The sequence below is a fragment of the Canis lupus genome, chromosome 36, assembly GCF_048164855.1.
Source record: "Canis lupus baileyi chromosome 36, mCanLup2.hap1, whole genome shotgun sequence".
Lineage (NCBI taxonomy): Eukaryota > Metazoa > Chordata > Mammalia > Carnivora > Canidae > Canis > Canis lupus.
In genome coordinates, this window is record NC_132873.1 from 12,549,949 (window position 1) to 12,570,954 (window position 21,006).

At 35.6% G+C, this 21,006-nt stretch overlaps 1 protein-coding gene across 3 annotated transcripts in view; it reads right to left on the minus strand.

The window, feature by feature from the left end:
- CPS1 (carbamoyl-phosphate synthase 1) overlaps nt 1-21,006 on the minus strand; it is a 357,452-nt gene that overhangs the window by 50,253 nt on the left and 286,193 nt on the right. For all 3 annotated transcript variants that reach the window (XM_072813561.1, XM_072813560.1, XM_072813562.1), the window contains 5 exons: nt 20,093-20,237; nt 18,146-18,356; nt 16,557-16,755; nt 12,204-12,380; nt 8,730-8,848 (listed from right to left, as the gene is read on the minus strand). In XM_072813561.1, coding sequence (XP_072669662.1) covers nt 8,730-8,848; nt 12,204-12,380; nt 16,557-16,755; nt 18,146-18,356; nt 20,093-20,237 — 851 coding nt within the window. The remainder of the gene's footprint in view (nt 1-8,729; nt 8,849-12,203; nt 12,381-16,556; nt 16,756-18,145; nt 18,357-20,092; nt 20,238-21,006) is intronic.

The window sequence follows — 21,006 nt, forward strand, 5'->3', positions numbered from 1 at the left end:
TAATCAGAAATAGAATTTTGGCTTGTTGTCAACAGGCAGTAGAGATTTTGTAATGTACATATAGGTATTATAATGCTTCCAGTGTGTATAAATCTCCATTTGATAATATAAAACAATTAGATAAATCCCCTTTTATTAGAGAACATCTTATTCAAAGTCTTCCTGCCTAATCAGTAGATATATAGCCACTTAAAAAATGAAAATGTAAAGATACTGATTTACAGTGTCTTCCAACATAGTGAGCTTATATCTTGGATATATATTTTTCAGGTAATCATTTTGTGGGTCTCTTGAAGCAACCAGGAATTATAAATGCATTTTTTTCCTACTCTAATTTCCCTTCTTTGCCATGACCAAGAAATTCTGATTTTCATTTTCTACCGAGAATAGATCTTTATGTAATGGACATACTATCACACAAATATTTCTGAATGTTTGCTTGATGGAAGACACTGTGCCAATGCCCAAGAAAATATATGTTCAATAAAGAATTGGAAGCCATTCTTATCTGTTTCAGAGCTGATGCTATGCTTTAGCATAGCGAACTTTATTCTGTATTCATACAAATTGGCAAAAGCTCTTAAGACTTATAATTAAAGTCTATTAAGACATTATGATATTTGGAATTTGCCCTAAGGAATTTACAATTTAATTGGAGGATGGTACCAACATGCATCAAATAATTACAGAACACTGGAATGAAACGATGTGGTTCCAACTACCTACGTTGAACAATAGGTAGATAATATCCACTTTAATTTCTGTTCATAGACTTAATTTCTTTACAGTAAGATTCTCACTTTTATGAAACATAGCAGAAATATAACAAAATAAGAGCAAACACGATTCGTTGCTTCCTAAGTAAAATTCATCCATTTACCAGCTTCCTTTCTTCTTGCATATTCAGTCCTTACAGTCTAGTTCCTGTTCCTTCCTCCCCTGATCATCACATTTGGTGGACTTGCTCAATTCTCTCCCTCTTTACTCTCCCTAAATCATGCAATGATGTTGAAAGTGTCTTTCTATTTTATGTATTCTGTTTTGAAAATCTCTCTTTCTTGGTTCCCCTGGCACTGGGATATATCGAAGGATATATTTAGGGATATATTCAAGGGATATATGCTGTCCTTGGATTCCGCAAATCCTGACCTTAAATCCTGGATCCAACATGCACTACCTCTGGTACTTTGAAAAGTTTACTTAAACTTCTGAGTCATTGTTTTATTTATAAAATATGCACACTTTCCAGGAACTCTTAAATTAACATTTATGTGAGATAACATATGCAGAGGTCTTAGAGCTTTTGTTTTTAACCTCCATTTAACTTTCCTGGCTTTGTGTTCCGGCCTCTAGTTGGTCTGTTAAGAGTATCTATCTTCTGTATAGCCACTTGAGTATATTTAATCTTCAAAAATAGATTATAAATCCAATGAAGGCAGGTTAATGACTAACAATTATCCATCGACAAATGGCATTGAACCTAGAACCATGCCTTGAGCATAGCAGGTACTCAATAAATATTAATGATTGTATAGATGAACAAATATCATGTGGTCCAATAAGAGTCCCTAATAAAGAGAAATACCATCAAGTAAATACATAACTCATCATGCTGAAATCAGAGATATTGACATAGGGATAATCTGTTAATTCTTGACTATTAATAGAGACATGCAAATTATGAGTATATGTTATTTTAAGTCAACTGAGATTTTGAACTATCAAATATTTAAGAATCAATACACAAAACATATATAATCCATTTTACGAATTATCTAAGTATCACTCTGTACATTATGAGTAAAACATTTATCTTGCCCATGCTAGAATCAAGTTTTCTCTTACACTTTCAAAATGCACATTTGTAAACACTATTTAAATAGTGAATTCAAAGAAGAGTCTCAGAACATTAAATATTTGATGTAAGCTTTTATATTCTATCTGATTCAATAAATTATTAGTTAAAAAAATTAATGGAGGCCTATTAAATCTATGGCATTACCTAAAATATTTTATTACATGGAACATAAATTAAAAATAAAATGTATTTTTGTCATTAGTTCACAGAGGCACAGTAATTCCCAAAGTAATACTCCTCTTTCAAATAGAAAAAAAAAAAAAAACTTTTTCATGTAAGCTTCAATTTTTGGCACTCTTGAAGAGGTTTATTAGATAAGTGGTTTAGGGTATGAAAACTAAAGCCATAAAATGATAATATGTAGTAACTGATAAAATTGTTCTCCTCTGGACTTAATTATTTTGCAGGTAATATGTTATATATTCATCTTAGTTGCATGGCTTCCCAGTAAAATATGAATGGAGTTTGTTTTCTTGTGTCATTGTTTTTTTTTAACTAGAGTGAAACTGAGACTCAGAAATATCGTGAGTTGGCAGTGAGGTCAGAGGGCATATAACCCATTGTCTGTGAATCAAATCAATGGGCTCCACTAAAGCATCCAACCATCAACATTCCATCATTCATACATTAAACAACTAACGGTATCACAAAAATATGTCTATAGTAGAGTATCATCAAAATTATAACATGCAATTATATGTTATATATAAGGAAATATATATATATATATCTTTCCCTAAATTATTTCTATATTGAATACCCTTTAAGACTAAAGTTTTTCATTATTAGAGGTTTTCCCTTTCAGAAAGTATAAATTATTATTAGAAAGCAAAGTACAGACATTTTTCTGTCTTATATCTAAGTTTTAACAACTTTTAGAAGACACTTTTCCCAAAAAAAACTTCAGTCAAATATAAGCACAAAATGTTCTTGTCTGGTTTTGCCATGCCTCATGAGCAAGTTAAATAAAAAGTCAATAGAAACTAACATGTGTAGGAGAGGACATTCAAAGGGAGTGTTCCAGCTAAGGTGACACCTGCATTATTACATCTGCCAGAAGTTTGTGGCTGCAGGGAAATGGCCAACTTTACTGAGCTCAATTTAGCACTTGAATGCCCAAGTGGAACTCACCGGATTTGCCCTAGATTGTTTTCCTAAGCAATAGGCACACCTATGATTTTTCAGCACTCACCAATGGACACAGTTTATCATATTGAACATAGCGATGTTCAGATGAAAATTGGGCCCTTCAAAGGTGTACTTTACTTTTTCACTACATTGAATATAGCAGTAAGTGGCAGTGAAGGAGGAAGTTACAATATCAGAATTAAAATAGTAAAAAAAATGAAGCCTATAGAATATTGGACAAAAGCAATTTCTGAATAATTTGTACATTAATCCACAGTAAATTAAATTTATATCAACAATTAATAGAGAAATAGATCCAAATCTTAGCCTCCTATGTGTTTGTGGTATAAACTATATGGTAACGGTCATATCTCTTATTTTTAAATAGCTAAATTGGACGAAAACAGATTCCTTTTGAAATGCCAATCAGTAATAGCTAAAGCCTCCAAAAAATAAAACAAGGAAATAAATTAAAAAGACACAGGTAGAAAATAAACAGATGCTCAAAGCTGGTAATTAGCAGCCTCACGGTTCTTTTTCTTGCCTATTCATGCTGTCATTTTTTAAGTATCATTGTTGAATTTCAATCTAAAATCTAAATTGGTTGCTAATCCAACCTGACATTGTCAATAAAAATGTTTGGGGTGTAATGTCCTGAAGTAGTCTCTGCTCATAAACCAGCTTTATTATAGTTGACTTCCTTCCTCACTTATAGCAAAAGGGGTTCAACTGAGAGATCCTTATACCTGTGCTTGTCTATTAATGAGTAATATAGTTGAAAACTTTATGTGTACTAGATCTCTGGTGATGGGACTGATATCCCTTTGTTGATTATCATTACTATATTGAAAGTGTCTACTATATATAACCTTATTTCCCTCAGATGTTATTTAATTCACCTTCCCACATCCTTCACCATACATGTATACAACTATATGTGTGAATACATATATACATATAGCACAGGGGTAAAATATCAAATATCCTAAGCTCTGGAGTCCTGTTCAGGTTTGATCTTACATCTGTCATTTATTAGTATGTAATAGCAAAGAAGTTGCTAAATATCTCAGCGCCTTAGCTTGCATCTATAAAATCAAGATAATACTAATTTCTTTAGGTTGTGGTAAAAATTAAATAATAGACTTAGAACAGTGACTGATATGTAGTCAATAAATTTTGTGATTATTATCTCATACTTGGCAGTCATTCAGAGTTGTTTGATTGAATTAAAATTCAGGTTTCTGTATTAAAAGATATCATTCTAAATCCATTCTTTTGTTACCTTAGGGAATCAGCTATATCAGGAGAATCCAGCTGATGAAGACATTTGACATTTGATTTATTTGATTTATGGTACTTGTACTTTTGCCCTCCAGGTCAGATTTATTTGCATGATCAAAATTGAATCTATCTATATGCTAATGGAGGAAAGGATTATAGGTGAGGTTTTTGTAATTTTTAATAGATCAAAATAAGCATATTTTTCTTATTGTGAATATGAAAATTCTATATGGGAGGAGCATTATGTGTGAAAGAGTTGGTGTTGGTAAGATGAAGGAGTATGGGGAAAATAGACATTAAAATGTGGGAAGCTCAGTTGTGAAAGCCAATGGATAGAGTTTATGCAAACATTTTGGCTTCACTAAAAATTCTGACAGACTCAACTTTTCTTAAACTTCTTGCAAAGTGATCCACTAATGTGAAGTCAATAGATTAAACATCTAAATCCCAGTGCATATGCATAACAAGCATTGGAATCCTACACATCACATTGAGTAAAGAGAAACTTTTCAGAACTTAAAGAAATTCACTGTAAAATATGTTATCACTCTAGGTCGATTAATGCTACTACACCAGCTTATAAATTTGGGGAACTGCCTAGAACCATCAACTTTCCTAGCATGCCCTTGGGCAGCAATAAACAATTTAAGAGGAAAAGGAGAAAGCCAGTGAACTCAAGTGGGGAAGAGAAATTTTTTGTTGAAGCTGTCTGAATAATGGTTATCACCTGAGTTGGTAAGAATGACTATCGCTCTGGAAGTCTCCCGAGGGCTACCATTGCTATGCTCATGTATTGGAGATGGCAAACTGAGTTCTGATGGGAGCAAGCACTTCCAGTCAGGATGCTGAGTCAATTATTCTAACACTGGTTTAATGTCTCATTGCCCTGAACTAGGACAGGCTTTCATATATCATCCTCAGCATGACACATGTTCATCTCCACCCTTCAAGAAAAAGAATTTCTGTGATTTTCACTTTCTCACAGACATGGAAAACTCATCAATTATTTCCATAATGCCAACTTCATTACAAACATTGTTTTGTTTTCCCCACTCCAATCTATGGATATTTACATATATACTAAATACATAGGTATATTCCCTTTAGGAGTCAAATTCTGAACTTCATCTTAGATGACTATATGTAAAAATAAGTCATAGACTGACCATCAATATGAATGATATTCTCATTTTCTGCTAGTGAACATGTTTATTGGATTTTTAGGAGAATTTTAGCATGATTAACAACTGTAGAGTAGGAATTTTTGTTCATTAGCATAATGGAATATTATTGATCTTTTCGTAGGAATAGCATTTGTATTATTTGCTATCATTGCTTCTTTTAAAAAAATAGGTCTGGTATTAAAATCAGTGACAGTACATCATAAAGAATATTAAGAAAGTTAAGTGACTCTGAAAAACAATCTTTAAATGTATATATCTGAAATCCCAAAATACTTTTCATTATAAAAAGTAGGATTTTCATTTTCAGGGGGAAAATCTTGTGCATTCATCATGTGCTAGGTGTCCTTTACATTCATACTGTTTAAGCTTCACAACAAAACTATAAAGCAAACATTAGCAGAAAGAATAAAAGGCCAGAGAAGTAAGGGAGGTGACAGGCCCATGATTCCACAGTGGGGAACTGGACTAGCTCCATAGCCTGCACTCTTTCCAACACACAGGAAAAGAATCAAATGAAACTTGGTTCACTCTAGCATAGTGAAACTCTAGCATTCTATACTTAGTTCCCTCTCTAAGTTTCTCCTCTTCTCCCAGCTGAGATCCCCATCGCCTACTTTCCCAGGGACTTTTATGAGGAAAGTGCAAAGGGATCTGGGCACATTGGCACCAGAGATATGTTGAAGCAAGAGAATTTGGGGACCATCTCAAATCACACCAAATAAGTATGTACCTTCTGGGCCTACATTGAAAGCCAGCCTTTCCAAATGCTAAAACAGTTGATATTTTGAAACAAAGTTAACCACAGATAAATGTAATGCAAACTGGCAATGCATAATTCAGCTATATAATGCCAACTGCTAATAAAGAGTTATTATTACTGTTGGAGGAGTATCTGCCTCGATAATTAAGCCTCCTTGGATATTTAGAGGCTGAGAAATATGTTAATATGACATCATAATCCAGGGTAATGGTGAAGATAACCAAAATAGAATAACAAAACTCAAGTCCTACACACTTAAATCTATCAGCTGTGACGTCCACTCAACTTCATATCTTTACGCACCATACAATGATTTAGACAGGTAGCTTCAGCAGCCATCTATTCCTTCTTTTTATAATTTAACACCTCTAAATAATAATCATTATCAAATTGTATGTGTACATCTAGGACGCTCAAAAGAAAAAAAAAACAGAAAGAATTAAACAGTAAAGTATCATTCAGAAAATAATGAGTTCAGGGTTTAGATTTACTAACACCATAGATCACCTGTTGAGTTCTTGAAACAAAAGATAACTTTAAAGTATAATTTTTTAAACTCTTAAATTATTAAAAGTTTTATAAATGTTGGTCATTATGAAAAATACAAAATATCTCTATTTACAAATATGCTGATGCCAGAAAATAGAAACTAAAAATGTTAAATTATCAGTGAATAAATGTAACAGCATGTGGAAGTCAGAAAGAGATTATAAGTGATTTGTTAACAGTAAATGGGTCTAATCCTCCAAGGACCTTTTACACCATCAATATACACTTGCTTAGTTAGAATCTCAACCTGCTTTCTGGTTGTAACAAAACTATTCAATTAAAACATAGAATTTGGGGATCCCTGGATGGCTCAGTGGTTTAGCGCTGCCTTCAGCCCAGGTCATGATCCTGGAGTCCCAGGATCAAGTCCCACATCGGGCTCCCTGCGTGAATCCTGCTTCTTCCTCTGTCTGTGTCTCTGCTTCTCTGTGTGTATGTGTGTGCCTCTCATGAATAAATAAGTAAAATATTTTTAAAAACATAGAATTTGCCCCCAAATCAGAATGTATATCAAGTGAAAATCTAAATCACAAAAACATCTGCTATTTTTCACCCCAGTTCTCTCCTACTGCTACTATTGGCATACTGCAAGTTTCTAGCACCCTCATGTGGTTTAATTGGAGTGGTTTCATAGGCATCCAAAATCAGTTGTCTGAAACTGGAAACAGTAGAACAGACTATAATTCAACATGGAAGTTCTGCTGGCCTCATAAACCAAAAAAAGGAAACCTCAAGTCAGCAAAATTCTAAGATGAATGTATAGGCTCAATTCTTAACGCTATTTGCTATCTACTGTTCATTTTATGTGATCACCAGAAAGGATGACTTGTAAGCAACCACAGCTAGTTTCATTTTTGGCAAATTGCAATCCCCCATTTTCAAAATCAAGCATTTGTTGTGGGCAACTGTTCAATAGATGAAAAAGAATCTCATTTTGCTCAAAGAAAAGCAAATGTTATTGTTGCCCAGTCTGTGTGCATCTTGATTAGGTAAACATAGTAATCCAATTATATGTCACAGACGTAGGCTTTGAGAGCTTCCACTGTCTTCAACAACATTTTATGTGATTAATATCTTTACATTTTCTCTAATCATTTGGCAATAATTTACACAGACAAAACATTTTCGTCTCTAAACATGCGCCTGGGCTTGTAGGTGAGACTTCTTTCCAATAATCATGCATTTCAGAACCTTCTTAAAGGGGAGAAGATAAAGAGGATTATACTCTCTCCCCTACATTGGTAATAAATGTTCCTCTTATCAAAGATCCATGTTTAGAACCTATCTGTGATTTCATAAGCCTGAGGTGCCCCAACAAATGGTCTTCTCATGAAAAATAAAAAAGTAGATTTTAAAGCACTGACATTATCAGAATATTCTGAACACTAAATGAAATTTTAAAAATAATTGGCCATGAAGGAGATAAAAATGTAAATTAGTGAGAGGTAAAGAATCTATTAATGGAAACTTGAATGTGGCTTATTTGTATGCTGAACTGAAAGTCTCAATGTTAAAAATATCAGTAGAATGCAAGAGGAATACATTTGCTCATCAATATACAGCAATATGTAGGTTGATATTAAAAGAGAAAAACTGACTTCAGAACTTAAAAATATTATAGAAAATAGAAATATTATTTATTTGACTATTGATTGATAGAGTTTTGGTTTAGGTAAGTTAAATAGCACATGAATTCATAGATGTACACCAATTTTTATAACTTCAAAAGACCTAATAAAAATCTCACTATGTTTGACAGCAATGGTGCAAGATGGTTAAAAATATCAAGGGATGCCTCTCAAAATGTAAGCAACTAAAACTACCATTTCTTGTGGCTATGGCTACTGCTTACTGACCTTGGCACTATTTCCTTCATTGAATCAGAATTTTGGCCAAATGTGTAAGGGTAAGAGGAAGACAAAAGCTGCAGAGAAGGTATCTGGGATGAATCAGAGGAACACTGCCTTACCTGTTGAGCCCTTTCAGTGTCTTTTCCATTTTTAAAATGTCCCGCATCTTATACAAAAACCACTTGTCAATGGATGTGAGCTGCATAATCTCATCAAGGGACATGTTGTCTTCCAAGGCCTGCCAAAAGGAGATGAGATGGTTTCTTTGGCAAATATTTTATAAATGTCTTATTTGGTTGAAAACATACAGCAGCCATTCCTCTCCACATTATTCAGAGAGCCTGGGGCTAGAGACTGAGAATGGAACTGATATCATATCATTGATGTTCCTCTCAATAAACCTACCAATGCTGCCAACTATATCCACAAATGGCGTACCAAGGAGGTGGCTTGAGTTAATCAGAGTAGTGTGTGCTCAGAAAAATCCCCCTAACAGGCTCTGCTTCCCTGCTTTTTATATAACCATGTTCCCAATTATGTCCTAAATTTGGTACATCTCTTTGGAATTAAAGATAATCTCTTGAAACTACAGTTAAGGCAAATTGGTAGGAAAATCTAGAATCAATATAATGATTATTTAACTTGTATTTTGGATAATTACTCTTTGGCAAATACCATACTTTTATTACCTCATTCCACACTCACACAAACCAGTTAGTGAGAATTTATGGATCAAATCTGGCTTAGAGTTATTTCTTTAGAATATTTCCTCAGAGAGGACTTCAAACAATTATTTTGAAATTGGTTACTATGACTTTTGTGCTAAGACAGGCACTTTACAAAATCCTAATATATTCCAAAACAGTGTAGTAATAACTTCTGTTCTGATAGGCAGCTCAGCTTTTTCCTCAAGCTTACTTTAGCAATTTCTCAGAAGTAAAATTACAACTATGGGTCATTAAGCTGAGTAAAAAAAGGCAATGGAAAGAGGATATAAACACTCAAAACCCAAACCTTGATATTCAAAAGATGTCCACCCTTCTTCTTTACTATCTTTAGATATATATTTGTACTCCATGAAAATTGATAATCAGATAATACTTCAAGACCACATATTCTAGATATGGCACATTGTATTTTTAAATCCCATTAAGAAATGTGGGTAACTAGTAATTCTGCTACTCTATTTCAACCCAAGGAGATTAATTTTCTTTAAACTTTCACTGATTTTAGCACCAGAGAGACAATGACTGTGTCGAGAGACAGCACAGTTTATAATTCTGTTGACTAGCATAAAATGACATCTAACGAGAATACTCAAAGGCATATTCATTTTATAAGTCTATTTATGTTTCTTTTGTTTAATTCTCCCTATATATAGCCAGGTTTCCAAAGACTTAATATTCTGTCTCATTTTCCAAGTGATTAAAGGCACCATTCGCTGTTGGCCATCAATACAGTGAGGGGGATAGAACCTTAAGTTAGTGAGACTTTTGACAGACCAGAGGAAGTTTTCATACAATCACACACACTCATCACCCTGCCCGTGGCAGAGGACCTAAAATCCTGGAATCATTATTTCATTATGACGAAGAACAACTACAGTCACAGCCACAGTGTCCAAGCCAAAGCCAGATCCTGCCCATCTTCCAACTTCCATCTTCAAGCACTACAGCTTTGCCATGTCACACAGCTATAGTGAAATTCATAATGACTCAAACAAGTTTGAGGTTACTCTAATGTTTCCCAAATCAAGAATAATGCCCTGTGTTCTCCCCAGATCAAAAGAGGTGATGATCCAGTCATCCTGAAATAAGACTGCAGCAAAAATCAGGCCTCAGAGCAACTTGCCCTTTTGTAAGAACCATGAAAGCAAGTGAAGATTTACTCACTCCTTTCATTCCTTTTCCCCTTCAGCCTTCCACAGCCCTTACTCTCTTTGTCAAAATCACCAAGTTCCTGGTTGCTGGGGAAATGAACAGTAATGATGACCTCTAACAAACAGAAACCAGTTCCTTCTGCTGGCATTCTGACAGACAATAATTTATAACCTCAGACCCTGCACATCTTGCTCGTACATAGGGTGCTCTGTGCAAGAAAGAACCTCCACACAGTTGCCCCTGAATTCTCATCCTTTATAAGTCTGTTAGAAAAGAATGAGAGCTTTGCTTGAGTTTTACAGCCTCGCTGGGAACTTGAAAATACTTCCCTTTTTCATCCTCCTCAAAATGGCAGAAGTATGATTACTAGGCTAAAGGAAAAAATCCACTTACTGCCCTTTGTCTGCACCCCCAAAAAATCATATGTACATCTACACATATGAATATGGTAGAGTGCTTTTTTAAACAAAGGCCTGAAATAAGAACAATGTAGAAGGTGAAGCGGCTCTCTGAAATACGCTCTCTTCACTACTATCACCCCCCTCCCCATTGAAAAATGTTAATTCTCTATTACCTTGAAACTCAATATTGAGAAATGTCCATCAAAAGACACTAGCATCTGCCAGAATTTCAATGGAACTTAATATCCTGCATTTAGAAACCATAAAGGTGAGGAGAGTATACATTATATGCAACGAAGGAAACATTCCCTCCCCTTCTCCCCTCTCAGCAGGACAGACTCTCAATATACGGACATGAAAGCTGCAGTGAGTTCAAAATCCTTCACAGCATTTTTCTGTCGCTACAAAGGCAAATTACAAAGACAGAGTTCCTCTTTAAAGGAAGAATTCATATTTTCATCAACTCATCCCACATGCATGCACGCACATATAAAATGGTCAGCAGGGTTTTGTAGCTCCAGTGTGGTTTGATACTGTTGGCAGATTAATGCCTAAGCTTCCTTAAATGTCAAAAAGCCATTCAGGGATTTCTGACCAGACAGGTCCCAGCTGCCCAAGTCACCTTTTATAAAATCAGATGAGCTGAAACTTCAAAACCCTACACATAGTAAACATGAAAGGAGATTAATACGGCATTTAATTTGCATAAAAGGGAGCTAGGGTGTAGAAGTGAGAAAGGTGGGGCTTTATTGTTCTAAAAGTTAAGATCAATAAAATAATCACACAGAAAGGCCTATAATCATGGAAAATCTTTATAGCCCTTGTTGTTTAAACATAGAAAAAGAAGCAAATAAAGATTCTAAAGTCTGAGGTAGCATATACTAAATGATACTATTTTATGCATCTTCTCTTCTAAAATACAATTTATATATTTTCAAGGAACAAGTAATGAGAGTGATAGGAACTGGCAAGTCAATATGATCAAACCTACTTAAGAGTATTATTGATAGGATATAGAGTAAAAGGAAGGAACATTTTATCTACGTGATCATCCTTTAAACTGCAATGTGTCCTCAAGTCTAGGCTTAAATAAAATTTTAAAAAGATTATAGAATCAATTATAGAATTGATCAATTATAGAAAAATCTGGAAAAAGCCACAGAAGTCTCCAGTATTATGCTACCAAAGAGAATTGGATTCTTTCCCAAAATCCCTGAATTCATGACCACTTTGTGTTTCAGTTTTACTTTGAAGTCCAGGTTGGCTGTACTCTGAAGAAAATAGTTGCTCTGGGCCCCTTATCACATATTACCTTGGCAATGGCATAGATGCGGGTGCTGGATGGGTCAGCCAGCTCTCTTCTGAGATCTATGTTGGATGGCCATTCTTTGTTCATTGGGAGGCGGGAGGTGAAACCATCTATAGATGGGTGGCACATTCTTAAGGCTTTCTGTAAACTCTCCTCAAAGGTACGACCAATAGCCATGACCTACAATGCACATTTAAGAACTTGTATTTAAAGAAAGCGTCTCTATATTATGAATTTGAAACACACCTAGAAATGGAATATTTTTCAGAAAAGACTTAGGAACAAAACATATAAGGAAGTATACTGCTCAAATTTAGGTGTTGCTACTGGGTTTTTTTTTTTTTCTTCTCTCTCTCCTTTTCTCCATGGTTTTGATATAATGAGTCTTTAACAATATTAGGTCAGTCTTTTATCACATAGGGAATTTAGTTTTATTTGCTGAGACTGATGAGGAAATTGTCTGCACCTGCTCTGGACCATAATATTAAACTGAGGAATTTGTGGAAGGAGCATATAGACCCTTCCTTAATAAAATCTTGCTTTTATACAGATGTTCTTTAGAATGGAAAACAAATGAAGGGAAGCCAGACATACATTAACACAAAAACAGAACTATTTCTAAACGGGTTATCAGTCACAATCCAAGACAGGTTGGCTTTCTTTATAACCAAGTATTAATATTAATAAAACCTTCAGAATCATAATGAATACTGACAGATTCAGATTTTGAATGTAGGTGGAGTCTGAATTCCCCATGACAAATTCAATGTGTCTTCCCACAGTCTTTATAGCTGATTGTACACTAATCAATTAGAAAGACCATGTGGTGATTTGGTTTGGACAAGTTACAAGTCAGAACTAAACTTAAATTGCCTTCAAGCCTAACCGGTTATTTTCAGTGGATAAACACTGTCTTTGAATCTTTCCACGGAATAATAGATTGCTATGCATTTTTGGTCTTCAATTTAAAATAATAACCGTGGTAATGCTGCCTTCAGTAAATTTCCATGATTCTTTAAATAGACCCAAATTCCCATTCATGTCAGTTTGGTAAATCTTCATGTCAATTGTGTGACAAGATACATATTCAAAAATCGCTAAAGCCAAACAGATAACCTTTCATGCGGCCCCAAATTTAATTAGAAGTAGGGAAGATTCTCAAGAGCAGAGATAAATAAAATGTTAGTCCAATTCAGATAGGCAACCTGCAAGGCATACTGGTACTTGAAGGATTACACAATATGGTCATAGACTTGCTTGCCCAAGCATGAGAGAGACTGCCAGAAATAAAATATTTTATAGTACTATCAAATTAGGCAAACATTTCTAGAATATTTAATACAATTTTAAAGTATTATATATTTTTAAATTGGCCATAAAATAACTAGTTCTATAAGTAACTCACCATAAATTTTAATTATTTTTAAGCACACTATACATAATGGTATACGGAATATAATCCATAAAAGAAAAAAACATATAATAATTAAGGAGTACATAACTGTGTTCAGTCAAAATTTGTGGTTTTTAATATTTTATATTATTAAAATTCACCTTAATTAAGTGAAAAATCTCATCATTTTTCAATGGAATAACTGACATAGCCCTAACCCTATTCCCTGACCTTATTCTTCTACATTCTCAAAGCACCTGTATATAAACACTGTTTTGTTTTGTTTTGTTTTTTTAAGATTTAATTTATTTAATTTATTTATTCACAAGAGACACAGAGAAAGGCAGAGACACAAGCAGAGTCTTGCGGGACCTGATCCCAGGACTCCGGGGTCATCACCTGAGCCAAAGGCAGATGCTCAACCATTGAGCCAACCCAGGCACCCCATAAATACTGTATTTTAACTTTCTTTCTTTCTTTCTTTTAAAGATTTTATTTATTTATTCATGAGAGACACAGAGAGAGAGACAGAGACATAGGCAGAGGGAGAAGCAGGCTCTATGCAGGGAGCCTGATGTGGGATTCGATCCCAGGTCTCCAGGATCATGCCCTGGGCCAAAGGCAGGTGCTAAACCACCGAGCCACCCAGGGATGCCCTGTATTTTAACTTTCACCTCAGTTGAATTCATTTTACACTTGGTTCCATTTATGTATTCTGAACTTACCAACTGCAGATAATGTGTAACAAACATCTACATCTTATTCACTGTTTTATTCTCCCAGCATCTTGCATGGAGTAAGAACTCAGGAAATGCTTCCTAACTTGAATTAAATGTCTGATGGGAAATATTCACTGACAACAAAAATCCCTTAGATAATAAGCCCTAAATGAAAACATTACAGAAATTATCTCATATTCTTTGGTCTATAAATTTTACTGTAAGCAATGTGAAAAGGGATACTTCCCACAAAATAAACCAAATAACAGTTGTTTATTTGGCAGAAAAACTACCAACCAGACTTTCCATGGCATTTGAGTTTTAATTCTATTGTATACCTTGAAGCACGATGGAAAAAAAGGAGATTTAAAGCGGCTATGAAGGACTACCAGGTTTTTGTTTTTGTTTTACAACTAGTAGGACATTTTAATTTAAAAAGGTCAAATTTTCCTTATTTTTTGTTACTTTAAAATTTTGCATTCATATCTTGGAAACTAGGGAAACCAACATAGTAATAATTCTCCCTTTCATGCATGAATATGATCAGTAAAATGTCTTTTTCTTTTTCTTCTTTCCTCCTGCATTGCTGATAGATTTAAGCTGCACTTTCTGCAGTGGCTAGTCTGAGGATAGGCTATAATCTGTAACATAGGACAAATAAAAGCCAATATAGAACAATATGTCATAAATAGTTCTTTGTTCTGTAATCTAACCAGCTTCGATATCTAGGCATAGACCAAGAGCTCCTACATTGGCCATATATAGACAGGGATGAGATAAAATAAAATAGATAATAGATCAATTAATTGATAGGGATGGAGATTCACGCATACTGCTGGTAATTAAAAATCCTACTCATAAACAATGACAACAGTACTGGCAAAATACATTTATTGGAGATTCCTTATGAATCTAAAAGACATTACTGAATATTTACATGTAGTAACCCTAAACCTTATAAAAATCCCACAAGGGGGATCCCTGGGTGGCACAGCGGTTTGGCGCCTGCCTTTGGCCAGGGCACGATCCTGGAGACCCGGGATCGAATCCCACATCGGGCTCCCGGTGCATGGAGCCTGCTTCTCCCTCTGCCTATGTCTCTGCCTCTCTCTCTTTCTCTCTCTGTGACTATCATAAATAAATAAAATTTTTTTAAAAATCCCACAAGGTAGATATTATCATCTCTAATTTTCAGATGGAAAACCTGAAGACCAGTGTCTTGCATGAGTGTCTTTAATAAGAGGAACAAGAGTAAAATCCAAGCTCATTTGGTTCCAAGGCTCATCTTCTCTCCATTTATGTCAAGCCAACTGGATGCAAGAAGAAATAAACCCATTGGTGGGGGAGGGAAGAGAGTGACCATTAGAGACTGGGGTCTGAATTCCTTTCTTTCCTCTGCACAGAGGAGCACTGCATCTTTGAAAGATGGAATAATCAAACGCTAATTTTATTTTCAAATAGTATAAAAAGGACATTATGAAAAATCTAAGGTCCTAAAAGCTTAGACCATTTCAGAATAATGAAAGAGGGCTTCATAGCCCATTTTGCTCTTCTCAGTTTCAAACTTTAGAGCTAGATGGCACATGAGAGAAAATCTTCTAGTCTAGCCCCTTTCTTTTAGAGATGTAGAAAGTGAGGTCCAATGAGGGTAAAGTCACAATTTGTGTGAATAGATTAAAATTGAATTCTTAACCTTAGTTCAGTGGTCTTTTCAGTATACCATTTTATATCATGTTATTTTCTAGATTTGTTTATAAAACACATTATAATTCAGTTATATATGAGAATATGGTTTTCATATATGCAAATATATTCTGCATCCACATATATGGCCTCTCCTTTAATTTTTTTAAAGATTGTATTTTTTATTCATGAGAGACACAAGAGAGAGGCAGAGACACAGGACAAGGGAGAAGCAGGCTCCACACACGGAGCCTGATGTGGGACTCAATCCTGGGCCCTGGGATCATATCCTGAGCCAAAGGCAAGGCTCAACTGCTGAGCCACCCACGTGTCCCAGGCCTCACCTTTTAAATAGAAGCTTTTAAGATCCATGAAATGATCATGTAACAAATGTCTTATGTTAACAGAGAAATGTTGAAACACCAAGGAGGAAATGACATTCCCATATGTCCTCCAATCAAGAACCCAGTATCCAGGCAACCTTAAGATTTTCAAGGATGTTAAAGATATAACAAAATAACTGAGAACAAGAATAAATAGGGGAATAAACCAAGGACTCACCTCTCCCACACTTTTCATAGAGCTGCCAATTCGGCTAGACGTTCCATGGAAACGATCAAGATCCCAGCGAGGAATCTTGGTAACCATGTAATCCAGACTAGGTTCAAAGCAGGCTGATGTCTTCCCTGATACAACATTCTTGATTTCTGGAAGTGGGATTCCTAGGGCAATCTTTGCAGCAATGAATGCCAGTGGGTAGCTATAAAGGAGGAGATACTTTTTTTTTCTTTCAGCAATGAGCATTAAAAACAGCCCAAAACATAAAGTGGTCTTTTTTAGAAATTCTGGTATTATTACACATCAGGGTATAAAACACATCTGGTTCTCTGTTCTGTATGAAGATTTAATAGCCACTTATAAAATAGCATGAGTGATGATAAAATAGAGAGGCATGGATCATGAAAGAATTCACTCTCTATGCCTGACATTCAGTGCTACTACTGCCAACCTTCACCTCTTTAATCGGGATTAATGACTGAATCAATGACTTCCTTGATAAAATGCTCACTTGTGTAGAGCCTCCACAAAGATGAGAATCTGCAATATATTCTTTTGAAAATATATATAAGCATCTGCACCTAGGAAGACCATGAAGTTAGCGGGTACTGCAGGTACCCGGTCAGAAAACATTGCAAGCGTGGGTCCTTGCTTTTTCTCCAAATTATTTTTGAGCTTGAGACTCCTTACAAAACTAACACTCTAGGAACTTGACTGGATACTTTTGGTAATTATATTTGAGAAAATAATGCATGGAACTGTAGAATTACATGTGAGTCTTTTAATACTTCTCCCCCATCTGACAGATGAGGAAACTGATTGAGACAGTAAGTGGTGCGTCAAAAGTCAACAGGAGAATTGGAAAGAGAGCTCAGGTCTCCTGACTCTTGCTTAGGGCAACATTTCACTGCCACTCCATGCAGTACCACATAGCTGTATTAAACAAAAAAATCCTTACAGGCAATTATTCTGCTCATTTAAATGCCGTGTAATTTAAATGCCATATGCTTAGTATATTAATAGAAACAAAAGGTACTAGTTAATGTTCCCTCTAATTATGCTTGCTAGCAGTTTTTAAATGACCTGCAAATTCATTCATCTGGTTGCAACATTTATCAATAGAAAAACCTTACAATGTTTGGTCCTGTGGAGTTTGGCTAAAATAAAATAATTTACTAAATGCTTGAATCAAGTCAACTATACAATTTGCCTATCATTTACTATATACCTGAAGAAACCAGTTGAGGACTGAAATTGAGAATTAGTTTTCACTTTTTAACAGTATCTGCAAAGTGCAATTAGGAAGCAGATTTTTTTTTTTTTTTTTTTTTTTTTGCAGCCTGCTTTGACCACCCAGATTTTGATTAGTTTATGATTAGCCAGCAAACAAAGCCAGCTAGCAATATCATTTGCCTCAATCTGGCAGCAAGCTCATTAATAACCATGTCCTTAGGGTCCTAAATGATTTGCAGCCAGCATACAGAAATGGGGACTATAGCTTGTAAATGCAACTCAGTCTTCCACTAGCTGTCAGTTTTCCAAAACTATCTGTAAAGAATCTGCAAACACATGGCCAATCAGTCTGATCTTACCCGGTGGCCTTTGAGGCCAGGGCAGAGCTCCGGGACAATCTGGCATTCACTTCGATGATGCAATATTCCATTGAGGTAGGATGAAGGGCAAACTGAATGTTGCATTCACCCACAATGCCCAAGTGGCGAACAACATTGATTGAAGTATGTCTCAACATCTGAAACTCCGCATTGGACAGGGTCTGGGCAGGGGCCACGACAACTGAATCACCTGTACATCCAAGCAACACTTGTCATTTGGTAGCATATCTAAATAACTCATTTTGGTGACTCGATTGATTTGTGTGATACATGACACAGATTAGTCTATGGGTTTGTTGGGAAAATAACTGTCTCAAGGCAATACATATAAGGCACATCAGAAACTGATTCTTGTTTTGTCTGTACTACTCTGACACATTACTGACAAAAACCCCTCTACACTTTCCCAAGTTCACCTAGCTATCAAGGCCTCAGTCATCTACTTACCAGATCGACACTAAATTCTTCAATTTCCCTGCTCTTCATTTCAAAATCTCTCTCTCTGTGTCAAGTTCTCCCTTCTACAAACTATGATCTCCTCTTCACCCAGACTGGTTCATCCCCCTGTTTTCCACATCTCATCCTTTCCCATTGTCTTACTCCTCTCTAACTACTGCCCTATGTCTTCAATCTCTTAATCTTTAGTCACCATTCCTTCTGCCTACAAACATGCTCAGATTTCTACTGGCTCAAGAAGCTCCTCCTCAGTCACAAGAACATCTGTCTTATTCTTTACATGACTACACTTCTTGAAAGTTTCCCATTTCTGCATATTCCTTATTGCCATATAATTCTTTTCAATACGGCTCCCATAACCAACTTTGCATCGAAATTGTCCTCTTGAACCTCCAAAAACCCACATGAAAATCCTAATTCTTGACCTTTCACATCATTTGATTTGGCCAAAACCAAAGCTGTTTTACAAAATATTTTCTTGTATTGGCTTACTTGGTAGTGTACCATTCTGGTTTTCTTCCTATCACTTCTCTCTTCATCTTCAACACTAACCCTTCCTCTTACTCCTGTCCTGTAAATCTAAACAGTTCCCAAGTTCAGTTCTTGACCCTACCGTCTTTCTTTCTATGCCCATGCCCTTGAATATTTAGCCTATGCTTCCAGTTTCAATTATGTCCTTCACACCAATGACTCCCAATGACTTTGTATCAGCATCTTTATTTGTATTCTCTTTTCTTGAATTCCAGCTCCCTATTACCAACCCTCTTCTTGAGAATTCCACCCATGCCTCAAACTTAGCATTTCTAAATCCTAAGTTATTATTTTTGCCGTCTTATCTAATTAGTTTCTCTTCCTAAAAAACTTATTTTAGGGAGACAGAACAGGAGAGACTCCTAACTCTGGGAAACGAACTAGGGGTGATGGAAGGGGAGGATGGCGGGGGGTGGGGTGACTGGGTGGCAGGCACTTAGTGGGGCACTTGACGGGATGAGCACTGGGTGTTATTCTGTATGTTGGCAAACTGAACACCAATAAAAAAAATATTATTAAAAATAAATAAATAAATAAAATTTACCAAAAAAAAAACTTATTTTACCTGTTTCTATTACTTGTGGCCCTTTTTTCATTCACGTGGTAACTAATACTCATCCTCTCATTTAAGCCTTCTTAACCTCATTTCTTTTCAACACCAAGTCTTACAGATTTTACCATCACTCATTGCTTACATTTGACCTCTTCCTCAAATAAAATCAAGATAATACCTGCCTTACTTCACAGGGTTTTTGTGAAGATCAAAATGAATGTGAGGTTATTTTCAATACTGTGATATACTATTTTCTGTGAAACTTTATCACTAGTCTGTCAGCTAAGAATAGTAATTTAAAGAAAATAACTTAATAAAGACTGCTACGCATCATCAGAAGCATGAGCTGAAGTCATTACTATAATTCCCGAAGATTCTTTGCCTACCTGTATGAACACCCATGGCATCAACATTTTCCATGTTACAGACAGTGACACAATTGTCATCAGCATCTCGGACCACTTCATATTCTATTTCTTTCCACCCTGTCACTGATCTCTCCACCAGAATCTGGTTGGTCATTGCAAAGGCCTGGAAATTGGTGACAAAAGACATCAAAGAGTAAGGAAAAGCACTGGTTTAAACATGGATATTTGGCAAAATGCCCTGTCCTAAATCCTGGTCAGTATCGAAGTCTGAAGCCCACTCTGCATCCTCCTCTATGCTCCAGAAGGCACAATGTGTCAGAAAATCAGTGAGGTACTAGGAATAGCATCCTGCAGTGAATATGCTTGATTTACATTATTGAGGCTTGCCATTCAAAGTGCTGATATGACATTAAATCAAACTAATTTAGGAAAAAGAGAAAATAATTGAGCAATCAGGCAGAGGGAAATGGAATTATTTCAGCAGCAAGGCTTCTGTGAAACTAGAAAATGTGATAAGTGCGAATAAATATGGAAAAATAAGTCTAAAGACTCCAGTTTTCTCTAAAATAGCTGAGAGTGCTTTGTACAGTGACATACACAATAAAAGTCAGTTGATGTTGATGAGGAGAAGAAAGGAGATAATGATGGTTGTAAACAGTTAGCCAAGATGGCACGCGAAACTTGAGAATTAGAAGAATCATATGCAACTATTATTATGGTTAATCACCGCCTAAGTGCTTAAATACCCTGAGTCATATATCATGTATGCCTGATTAAACAGATATGAATTAGTATAATTATCATTTCATATTTATGAGTACCCACTGGTGTGTAGAATACTGAACCAAAAATATGAAAGAGGCGGTCTCTGACCTTAGGACCTTGAGTGGCTGAAAATCCAACACAGAAAAGTCCCCCTTTGTCTCAGGATA